The sequence below is a fragment of the Wickerhamomyces ciferrii genome, contig 00330 (genome assembly GCF_000313485.1).
Source record: "Wickerhamomyces ciferrii WGS project CAIF00000000 data, strain NRRL Y-1031 F-60-10, contig 00330, whole genome shotgun sequence".
Lineage (NCBI taxonomy): Eukaryota > Fungi > Ascomycota > Saccharomycetes > Phaffomycetales > Wickerhamomycetaceae > Hansenula > Hansenula ciferrii.
This window is the reverse complement of record NW_011887410.1, coordinates 1,422-12,859: the sequence shown is the minus strand read 5'-3', so window position 1 is coordinate 12,859 and position 11,438 is coordinate 1,422. Positions and strand designations below refer to the sequence as shown.

General features: G+C 27.2%; 7 protein-coding genes across 7 annotated transcripts; 2 read left to right on the top strand and 5 right to left on the bottom strand.

Annotated features, from left to right (window-relative positions):
- Window positions 1-1,228: 1,228 nt before the first annotated feature.
- On the bottom strand, window positions 1,229-2,140 carry SHO1 (osmosensor SHO1; the record flags this gene model as incomplete). Its single annotated transcript, XM_011272715.1, has 1 exon — window positions 1,229-2,140. The coding sequence occupies one exon, from the start codon at window positions 2,138-2,140 to the stop codon at window positions 1,229-1,231; it is 912 nt and encodes a 303-aa protein (XP_011271017.1).
- A 734-nt stretch (window positions 2,141-2,874) lies between these two features.
- Window positions 2,875-4,299, bottom strand: BN7_6742 (Vacuolar amino acid transporter 5; the record flags this gene model as incomplete). The annotated part of the gene is made up of 1 exon (XM_011272714.1): window positions 2,875-4,299. The coding sequence occupies one exon, from the start codon at window positions 4,297-4,299 to the stop codon at window positions 2,875-2,877; it is 1,425 nt and encodes a 474-aa protein (XP_011271016.1).
- A 971-nt stretch (window positions 4,300-5,270) lies between these two features.
- Window positions 5,271-6,536, top strand: BN7_6741 (zinc-dependent alcohol dehydrogenase; the record flags this gene model as incomplete). Its single annotated transcript, XM_011272713.1, has 1 exon — window positions 5,271-6,536. One exon carries the CDS (start codon window positions 5,271-5,273, stop codon window positions 6,534-6,536), a length of 1,266 nt encoding a protein of 421 aa, XP_011271015.1.
- An 80-nt stretch (window positions 6,537-6,616) lies between these two features.
- Window positions 6,617-7,333, bottom strand: BN7_6740 (uncharacterized protein; the record flags this gene model as incomplete). The annotated part of the gene is made up of 1 exon (XM_011272712.1): window positions 6,617-7,333. One exon carries the CDS (start codon window positions 7,331-7,333, stop codon window positions 6,617-6,619), a length of 717 nt encoding a protein of 238 aa, XP_011271014.1.
- A 319-nt stretch (window positions 7,334-7,652) lies between these two features.
- BN7_6739 (uncharacterized protein) lies at window positions 7,653-8,594 on the bottom strand (the record flags this gene model as incomplete). The annotated part of the gene is made up of 1 exon (XM_011272711.1): window positions 7,653-8,594. The coding sequence occupies one exon, from the start codon at window positions 8,592-8,594 to the stop codon at window positions 7,653-7,655; it is 942 nt and encodes a 313-aa protein (XP_011271013.1).
- A 316-nt stretch (window positions 8,595-8,910) lies between these two features.
- Window positions 8,911-9,459, bottom strand: MRP21 (mitochondrial 37S ribosomal protein bS21m; the record flags this gene model as incomplete). Its single annotated transcript, XM_011272710.1, has 1 exon — window positions 8,911-9,459. The coding sequence occupies one exon, from the start codon at window positions 9,457-9,459 to the stop codon at window positions 8,911-8,913; it is 549 nt and encodes a 182-aa protein (XP_011271012.1).
- A 448-nt stretch (window positions 9,460-9,907) lies between these two features.
- Window positions 9,908-11,233, top strand: MAP2 (methionine aminopeptidase; the record flags this gene model as incomplete). Its single annotated transcript, XM_011272709.1, has 2 exons — window positions 9,908-9,993; window positions 10,297-11,233. The coding sequence occupies 2 exons, from the start codon at window positions 9,908-9,910 to the stop codon at window positions 11,231-11,233; spliced, it is 1,023 nt and encodes a 340-aa protein (XP_011271011.1).
- Between the last annotated feature and the right edge of the window lie 205 nt (window positions 11,234-11,438).

The following is an 11,438-nucleotide window of genomic DNA, read 5'->3' as shown; positions in this document are numbered from 1 at the left end:
AATTTAATTCTAGTAATAAGCAACAACGCAATAACGTATTCTGATGACCCGATTAACTCCAATTTCAGATCAAATTGTAACATTATAACGTATTAATTGATATGATATGTAAATCAGGGGCATTGTACCGGGTACATTGTGCGATTAAGTCATAAGTTAGTATGCTATAAATGTATAATGGTTAATAGTATTACACTATGGTGAAATTTTGAAAGGTTGTAATTATGCACAATTTGCAGTTACGAATCGAATAAATGATCAAATGTGGGCTAATTATGATGTATGCAATATGTCTCCAGATTTAAATAATTGTCTAAGCCTAGTATAAAGGTATATATAAAGAGTTGAATATCTTCATATGATTCTTTTGTTCAGTTAGTTAAGTTGTTCATCATCAGTCAATTCAAATTACAATTTAATACAATTTATACAATCACAACCACAACTCTACAACATGTCAAAATTTTGTTTATTCAATAGCGTTCAATCAGTCTTAATTTTAGTGTTTTTAATTTATACATTCAATGAATTAGTCGTTTTAAGTTTTAATAATGTTAAAACCTTCATAATTAATGAAAAATCAGCTTTAAGTTTAAATGATGATAATTGTGATCCAAGATTTCAAAAAGGTTCAAATACAAAACAAAATACAGCTATTGTAATGGAGAAAGCTAATCGTAAATTATTACATATTACAAATTAGTTCAAGTTGTTGATAGTCTGGTTTATTACAATAGGTTTGGGGAGATTTATATGCTTATGATTTTATTATGATATATTATTTATGATACAAATGATTTTTTTTTGGTGGTTTCTTTATGATGTTACGATATTTACTATACCAAGTTTTATATATATATGAAATTATTTAAACTTTTTTATGATACATGAATTTTAGATTTAGATAAATGTTTTGTAAAACTAATACAATTGATTATTCAAGAACGTTCGTCTATTTATAAAATATTTTATTAAATATGTCTCTCTCTCTTTCTTTTTTTTTTTCTTTGATAAATCAACTCCATAGGGTATCAAAATTTCATAATAGTTTATATATCCAACAATCCATAATAAAAAACAATTAAAAAATGTAATAAAAATAAGTAAAAAATGGTATAAAATGAGGTCATAAAAAGTGAAAAAGCATAATACAAAATCTTTTTTTGTTTCAAAAGATTTAGCAAGAAGTGAAAATGAAAAAAAATAACGTCAATGAATGGTTTTAAATCTATTCAATTAATTCAACATAATTACTTGGACAAATCCCAATTTCACCATTAGATCTTTTTGCTTGCCACCATCTTGAATGAATATCATTAACTTTTAATAATTCACCTTTTTCAAAAGAAATTTCATTTTCATCTTCTGGACTTGATTCATAACTATATAAAGCTCTTGCAGTATAAGGGAAATCATCAATAACTAATTGAGTATCTGGATCACCTGTAAAACTCATTGAAGCATGTTCTGGAATTGGTGTTTCAAATCTTGGTGTAGTATTTGTATTTCTTTCACTTAAATTTTCTAAACCATTTAATCTTGTTGATGAAACATATCTTTGATTTGAAACCGTGGAACCTCTATTATAATCATCATCAATACCATTTGAATTTGATGCAATATAGCTTGAATGATAATTACTTGGTAAATGACCATGATGACCAAATGGATTATTTGAAGATCTTGGACCTCTTAAAGAAAATGAATCTATCCATTGATTAATTGGTGAAGAATTATCACCACCATAATAAAAAACCCAAATTAAATTAACCATTGATAATAAAATAACACCAGCTGATGCTGTGGCCTTTTTAGATCCAGAAGCATAAACTAATCCAGTTGCAGAATTTGTTGTATAAACAAATGCAATACCAAAAGCTGAAGTTAAAAATGATTTATATTGATCAATTAAATCAAATGTATAGAAAAAAAATAACATTATTAATAAAATTAATTCAAATACTAAACCCCACCATGTAAATCTTGGGAAACTTTCTGTTAAACTTGATGCAATAGATCCTGCAAATGCTATAATCCATGATATAAATGCTATAGATACTGTAGAAATTGCAAAAGGATCTGTTGATATGTTTGAAAAACGGAATCTTGAACCTGAATCAGGTTTTTCTAAACCCATCATTTATATAATTTATATGATTTATTATTGGTTTTATGGTTGGTTTTTTGATATATTTGTTGTATGATATTTAGCCTCCTTTTATATATAAAATTCACAATTTATAGATCTGATCAAATACTGTTTTTCCTTATGATATTTGAAATATTCTAAATTAATAGTAATAGGCTTCTCTAGTTCAATACTAATAACTTTATTTGTGTATGTGAAAGTAATTAGGAACAAATGAAAAGGGTATAATACGTATTAAACTTGTGATCTTTTGATTTGATTTTCCAAGTGTAAAAGTCTAGAATTTAAAAAAACGCGATCAAAAAACAAAACAAATAATTTTTTGCCTTTGAGATCTGCCTTATATTAAAATTTATTTGAGGATATGACAAACTCCTGAATAAACGAATGACTGAATCCAATAAATTTCTATGATTTCTAACGAATTTCTCCCTTTTAAAATCAAGTTTTTATCATAAATTTTGATAAATTTATTCAAAAGTTTTGAATTTTTACCATTTTCATTATTTTCATTTTTTGATTCGGAATTTTTAAAATCAGTTTTTTCGCGTTTTTTGGCAAAAAAAATTGTTTTATTGTTTGAATTTGGAATTTGCGAAGTAGTGGTAATTACTGTAAATAGGAATTTATCGTTATTTGCAGGAAAAAGTATTACATAATAAAGTTGCATTTTTACCTAATTAGTACAGAAACATATATATATAAATACTATTAAATAATTAATTTTAATGAGATGCTCCAAGAAAAATCGTAGCTGATAAACAAATAACCATAACTAATAGTCCCCAAATAGATAAAGCACATCCTAAATATTTTATAATTTTTGTTTTTCTTGGAATTTCTTCAAATGTACCAGTTTCTGGATCAATATATTCAGATCCAATTAATTTAAATCCAAAAATTCCTGGTAATATAAATGAAATTGAAGTTGAACCTGTTGAACCAACAAATGCTAAGACATGAGCTAATGATGTAACACTTATTGCTATTAAATAACTTAAGATTAAAATGATTGAAGTTATAATTATAAATCTTGTACCTTTTAATGGAGAAACTGCTGCATGTGAACCTTCTTCTAATAAACCATCTTGATAATCATAATCAATCAATTGATCACTTTCATCACTTTGTGTTGCTGTGGTATTATTTTGACCTTGAGTTCGATTTGTTATATTAGTTCTCATTGAAGCATTTGAAGCAGCTGTACGAACTTTTTTTTCAACTTGTTTAAAATAAAACAAGATATGATTTATTGAAGCTCTTGCCGGATGACATTGTAATGGGAATGATAACATTACAAGAATAACTATAGCAATTCTACCAATTGTTGATGAAATAGCATGTGAATAACCAACAATAACATTTGGTTCAACATTATCACCAAATGATAAATAACCTGTAACACCAACAAGAATATATAATGTCATTGCAATACCTATAGCTGAACCGATAACTTTATTTATATTTTTATTTGATTTATCATCTAATTCATTAACTAATGAAAACATATTTTGATGACATGTATAAGCAAATACAAAAATTGGGAAACTTGCAAAAATTGATGAAACGTTATAAGGTTTTATAAAACGAACTGGACCTTTATCAACAATATCATTTTTAGCAAAATGAACAAACACTAAGATAACTAAATAAACAACTGATGATAATGCAATCATAGAAGCATATTTTAAAGAATCTAATTTTTTTAAAAAAGATAATGGAACAACAATGAAAATCATAATTATTGTAATCCAAAAATTTCTATCAGTTAATATAAGATGTTGATTAATAAATTCTTCATTTGCTAAAGATTGAACAATTTTGGGGACTAAATCACCAACAACAACTAAATAAGAAATACCAACACCAAAACATTTAATAGCAATAGCTAAATCAAAAACAACACTTAATTGAGGATAAGTTAATTGAGCCAATGCAAAAAATGAAGCTTCACCTGTCTTGACATATTTTGAACATTGACCTTGTAAATAAAGTCCAAAAGATGAAGTTATTGCAGATGTTATAATTACTAATATCCCCAATATTATACCATCAGCACGAATAGCATAGGGCATGGCAAGCATACCAGCTCCGATGATTGTGTTTAGTAGGTTGATAGCAGCAGATTGAGCAGTTGATTTACTTCCCATGGTGACTTTATTGATATTTGTTAGCCTAATTTATTTGTTTTGTATGGACTATCTTTATTTTGCCTCTATTATCTTATCAATGAAAATCCAAAATTCAAATTTGTTTAAACGAATGCTATATTGAAATCATGTAGTAACAAAGTCTCTTATGATCGAAGGCAGAGGAGTAGACACTGATAATCAATTGAATTAACCAACTTCAATAGCTTTTCTTTCCAAAAAAAACACGTTAAATTTAATTAAAATTCCACAAATTTTCATTGTTTTCTTTAAAATTGAAATTGAAATACCGAAATCAATTTAAAAGTGGTCGGAATTGATTGAAGCATCCCATAGTTAAGAAAGCCACACATCACGTGAAACTGATTGGAATTCCGACCATCTTTATTACTTGTTTTGAAAATGTTTTTTTAATTTAAACTTTTATTTAACCGTCAAAGCAATTTAAATTTAACTAAGTTGATGATTTGAGAATGATATGCTCATTGGGTTATCTTCGGGTAGGAGAATAATAGTCAATGATTGAACAAAAGCTTAGGAAATCTATCAAACTGTTATTGTTTAATACCCGAGATATAAGTGTCTATACATTAATAAAAGACTGTTACATTGCTTATGGTAACAATAATTTAGTGGGTACTCAGCAATCACAAGAATATATTAGGACCCCAAAGCAAAAATATGGTTCAAAAGTGTCAAAATATCAAAATATCAAACGTTAATTGATAAATATCTCGGACTTTATTAGTTCACACACGAAGGTTGTCACAATATCATTTGGTTAATATTAGGTACCATTTAATAGCAATTAAACAATATTTGACCGGTTTTGAAATGGTTAGACTAAGTTTTTAGCTATAATAATGCTCTAGCAAACATGAAAATGTTATATAAAGAGGTTAGATCTCTTGATTGTTGATTAAGTCTTTATATATATATATATATTGTAATATAATATAGTATAATCAAAAATGACTGAAGTTACACCAATTCATAAAGAATCATCATCAATCAAATGTTTAGCCCTTCAATGGATGGGTAAAGATAATGTTGAAGTTAATGAAGTTCCAAAACCTCAAATTACAGAACCTGAAGATGCTTTAATTAAAGTTACAGGTTCTACTGTATGTGGTAGTGATTTACATTTATATCATGGAGAAATCTTAGATTTAAGAAAAGGTGATATATTAGGTCATGAATATTGTGGTATTGTAGAGGAAATTGGTTCAAATGTTAAAGATTTAAAACCTGGTGATCGTATCGTGGCAAGTTTCCAAATTGCTTGTGGTCATTGTCGTTATTGTAAACAGAAATTAACTAGTGGTTGTGATAATACAAGTGATTCACCAATTCAAAAGGAAATGTATGGTGATAATTTTGCAGGTATTTATGGTTATGCACATTTCACTGGTGGATTTGCTGGAGGTCAAGCTGAATATGTTCGTGCTCCAAAAGCTGATTTTAATTTAATGAAAATTCCTGATAATGTCCCAGATGAAAAAGCTTTATATATATCTGATATTATTCCAACTTCTTATCATAGTGTTGTTTCTGCTGAAGTTAAATCTGGGGATATAGTGGCAATTTGGGGGTTAGGTCCAATTGGTATCTTGGCTGCAAATTTTGCTAAATTAAAAGGTGCTAAACAAATTATTGGTATTGATAATGTTAAGGAAAGATTAGATAAAGTTCAAAAAGTTGTTCCTGGAACTAAAGTTATTAATTTTGATGAACAAAAAGATGTTGTCTCAGCAATTCGTGAAATAGCACCAGGTGGAGTTGATGCTAGTATTGATGCTGCAGCTTTCCGTTATGCTAAAAGTTTTACAGATAAAATTCAAAGAACACTTGGTTTAGAAACTGATACATCAGAATTAATTAATGAACAAATTAAGGCAACAAAGAAATTTGGTACAATTTCTCTAGTTGCAGATTATGTTGGACTTGCAAATCAATTCTTAATTGGTGCTTTAATGGAAAAGGGTATTACATTAAGAGGTTGTGGACAAGCTCCAGTTCAAAAATATTGGAAAGAATTAATGTCACGAATTCAATCGGGTGAATTTGATCCATCATTTATATTAACTCATAGATTTGATTTTAAAGAATTTAAAGAATTATATAAAGCATTTGATGAAAAAAAAGGTGGCATTGAAAAAGTTTTCGTTCAAACTAAATTTTCTAAACCTCCTGCACCTGGAACTCCAAAATTAACTAAAGTTAGTGATTTGAAATGAGACTACAAATATTTATTATAGTTTAATATAGTGATTTAAATCTATACGAGTACAATGCTTTAAAAGTTTTGTAAGTTTATTTAACCATCATAAGCTGGTGGTAAATCTTGAGCAGCATGTGGACTTAAAGCTAATGTATGATCTCTTTCAGGACTTTGAAGTAATTCTTGTAATAATTCTCTTGGTAATTGATCCATAAATCCAGCTTTAATTATTGTAATTAAACTTGGTAATCCATCATCACCTAAATCTTTCTTTTCAGTGGAAACTATTGTTGTAACATTAACTGTACCTTCAATTAATTCTAATTGATTAAAATTTCTTAATAAATATTCAGTTAATTCTCTTGTTGAAATATCTGCATTATTTGCATAAAAATAATTTGGGAATCGATCTGTTTTTTCCATTGTATAACTTGTTATAGCATTACCTGAACAATTTCTCATTATATCATCCAATTGTTGATGATGTTCCAAGATATGTTCTAAAACATCAGTTTTAAAATCTAATCCTTCTCTTTTCAAAAAATAAACTTGTCCATATTGTTCACTTAAACTTTTTGTCCCTAAAATATTCTTTGTTGGTCTAAAATGTAATAAATAATATTTATAAATTCCCTTTTCACGTACATGACATTGTTTTAATTTTTTTTCAAAAGGAATTGATGGATTAAACATTCGATCACCAAAATCTCCATATGTTGCAAATATAACACCATGAATTAATTTTTTGGAAATTAATAATGATGATGTAACATCATATAAACCATTTTCTAATTGATTTGCATATATAGGCATCTTTGTGAGTATTAATTAATATCTTTTTGATCTGAGCTGGAAATAATTGACTAAAGACTTATTGAAGTTGAGTGATATCAAAGCAAGAGAGACTAGAAATAACAGGAATCCTTCTTATATATCAATAACTTTCTCAATGAAATGTTCTCATCAAATTAAAATTCTCATTGAGTGTAATATCGTAAATTTTGTAATTTTTATATACCCGAATAATAATTTCCGAAATGGGCTTAGAAACGTCAAAAATCAACTCAAATCAATGACTACAAACTAAATCAAAAAGAACCAAAAACACCATTCGTTAAAGTATACAAAAACTTTAAATAATCTCATTGATTGCATTTTTCAAATCCTCCATTGAATCCAATGAATCATACCATTCTTCACCTTCGTCTTGATTAGAATTTTCCCATTTCCCATCTTGGTTTATAAGCATTAAAGGTTGACCTTTTTTAAATTGATTTAATTTTTCCATATTTAATTGAGAATATTCCTTCAATCCAGGTAAATGATCAAGTAAATCACTTGGAATCATTCTATTCAATACATTTTCATCTGGATGTTGAAGATATCTTTCCAATATTACCTCTGGGATGTTTAATAAAAGTGGTGATTTAATTATAGTAATTACACTTGGAATAGCTTCATTAGGACTTTTTGGATCATTAAATAAAGGATTTGTTGAAGTTAACGTTGTAACTGAAACTATATCCTCTATATATCCAATCCCACTCTCCATCAGATAAAAACTTATATCTTTAGCACCAAGCCAACTTGTATTTGTATATGCCATTTCCACAATTTTTTCAATTTGTCCATTATATGGATTTTTTAATTTAAAATATTTTGAAACATTTGGACTAAGTTTAGTACATGAATCAACATGATAATGATGTCTTCCAATATATCTTACAACATCATACATCAATTCCAAATTTGGATGTCGAAGATATTCAACAAATCCATATAATTTACTAGTATCTTCCATATCATTTAATATTGGATCATTAATATCAAAATTTTGTGAATTTATAACATCAAATCTTGTTGAAAAATAATAACCTCTTTCTTCAATTGTAAAATTTCTTCTCTTTGTTGCATATGGAACTTTTGAATCAAATATATATTTACCAAATCCATTATGTGAATTATTAAAAGTTGAATAAATTAATTTTGAAGGTGATACATTTGTATTAATCACTTCTGTATCTCCATCATCTAATTTTTGTCTTTCAGTTTTTTGTTCAAATGGTATTGTCATTGTTATAATATGTTAGTAGTTACTTTGACAAATAGACAGAAAACCAAAATTGAATTGGGAAATTAATTCAAGTTTATAGATAATTTTCAATAAACCGCTCAATGGTTATAAACATTAATGTTCTCAAAATTAACAAACAAAACTTCTTCTCACTTCTCACCATCAATCCTAAGGTAAAAACAAACACATCAACTACAATATACCTTCTTAAAATGCTCAAATATTGTTTCATTAAGTTATTTACATGAATATATGATATTATTTTTCTTCACACCTCTATTTTACAAATCTCTCTCTTTTTATGATTTCATAAATCTTAATAACCTCTTCTTTTAGCATCTCTAACAACATTCATTAATCTTCTAAAACCATTCATAAATACAACTTTATTTCTACGAATAGTTTTAGCTTCTCTTGCCTTACCAGGTTTAATATGAAATCTTTGATTAATTTTATCTTGTTTAACTTTATTTGCATTCAAATTACTTTGTAAAGCTCTAAAAGCACCATTAATATCATTATTAACAACATTATAAATTTTACCAGCAGTAGGATTTGTTATTCTTAATTGTTTAGCAACATCTTTTGGTTTTGCTTTTAAATCAGTTCTACTTAAAAATTCAAATCTTTCTTTTGATAATTTTTGATCTCTATTAAGAGGATTTTCTTTTGAATCTGTTCTTAAACTTAATACATCAAATGTTTTTCTTGATTCATCTTGAATTGAATTTTGTGATTTTGATACTTTTTTCAATGCATCTAATAAGTATTTACTTTTTGGATTTGTTGGGGCAGCTGTACTATTGAAACGTATACTTGATAGTACACTTGTTGATTGTATAGAACGACACCCTAGTCTGAACATGGTTGTGAATTATATGATTTATAAGTTGTCTTTTGACTTGGGATCTTTGGACTATATCTGATTCCATTCATTGACTTTAAAGTTGAACAATTTTGATTTTTTTTCACGACCAAAAAGAAAAGTCACGTGAATATGCTTTAAAAATATAAGAAATTGGTATTTTCAAAAGGAAGAGTGGTAATAAAATACTGAAAAAAGTGATAAGCGTAATAAGATTACATTTTAGGTGATTCACCTGCTTTTCCAGGATAAATTTGACCATATATTCACCAATTTAACCCATATTTAAACAATTTCCTCCTATAAAAGTCTCTCATTTCGCGAACTTTTTTTACTCAACTAAAGCAAAATTTAAATTGTAACTACTTTTGACATTTTCAATATTTTAAAAGAGTTTTCAAAAGAACTAGTTTGAAGTGATTTTGTTATTTATTAATTTAATTCCAGAATGACTACAGCTATTGAAACTACAAATGATCAATCAAATGATGTTGTTGCTAAAACAGCTGAAAATGTTGAAAAATTAAATGGTGAGTATTAATAGTTATCATAATGATGAGTTCTTATATTAACAATATGGAAACCAAGTTCAAGATCAAGAAGAAGATGAAGAACAAATTGAAGAAGGTGGAGAAACCAATAATGGTGAAAAAAAAAAGAAAAAAAAGAAGAAGAATAATAAAAAAAAAAGAAGGTTGTTGTACCAATTAATACAATTTTTACAGATGAAATTTATCCAGAAGGTGAATGGCAAGAATATAAAGATACAAATAATTTTAGAACAACAAATGAAGAAAAACGTTATTTAGATAATCAAGATCAAGAAAAATGGAATAGTTTTAGAAAAGGTGCCGAGATTCATCGTCGTGTTAGAAAAAGAATTAATGATATTGTTCAACCTGGATTAACTACAACAGAAGTTGCAGAATTAATTGAAAATTCAGTTAGAACATTTATGAATGAATCAGATTCTAAAAAAGCAGGTATTGGGTTCCCAACAGGTGTTTCATTAAATGATTGTGCTGCACATTATACACCAAATGCAGGTGATAAAACTGTATTAAAATATGAAGATGTTATGAAAGTTGATTATGGTATTCATGTTGATGGTTATATAGTGGATTGTGCTTTCACAAAGACATTTGATCATAAATATGATAAATTATTAGAAGCTGTTAAAGCAGCCACTAATACAGGTATTAAAGAAGCTGGTATTGATGTTAGATTAACAGATATTGGTGAAGCAATTCAAGAAGTTATGGAATCATATGAAGTTGAAATTGATGGAAAAGTATATCCAGTTAAAGCTATTCGTAATTTAAATGGTCATAATATTGGTAAATATCAAATTCATGGTGGTAAATCAGTTCCAATTGTTAAAAATGGTGATGAAACCAAGATGGAAGAAGGTGAAACTTTCGCTATTGAAACATTTGGTTCAACAGGACGTGGATATGTCGTGGCAGAAGGTGAATGTTCTCATTATGCTAAAAATGTTGATGCACCAAATGTTCCATTAAGATTAAATAAAGCTAAAAGTTTATTAGCAACAATTGATGAAAATTTTGGTACATTACCATTTTGTCGTCGTTATTTAGATAGATTAGGTGAAGAGAAATATTTATTAGCTTTAAATAATTTAGTTAAATCAGGGATTGTTCAAGATTATCCTCCATTAATGGATTCAAAAGGTTCTTATACTGCACAATATGAACATACTATTTTGCTTCATCCAACAAGAAAAGAAGTTGTTAGTAGGGGTGAAGATTATTGAATATTTGTATATAATAACAATAACCAATATAAGAATATGATTTGTATGAATTATTTGTAGTAGATTTCAATTGATGTAGTTATTGATCTAATATGTGATGAATACCAATTAATTCCAATTATGGTCGCGACTAAAAAAAAACATTTAAAAATTTAATTTAAAAGGCCAGTTTCTTTCAAAAATGATTTATAAATGATTACTAGCT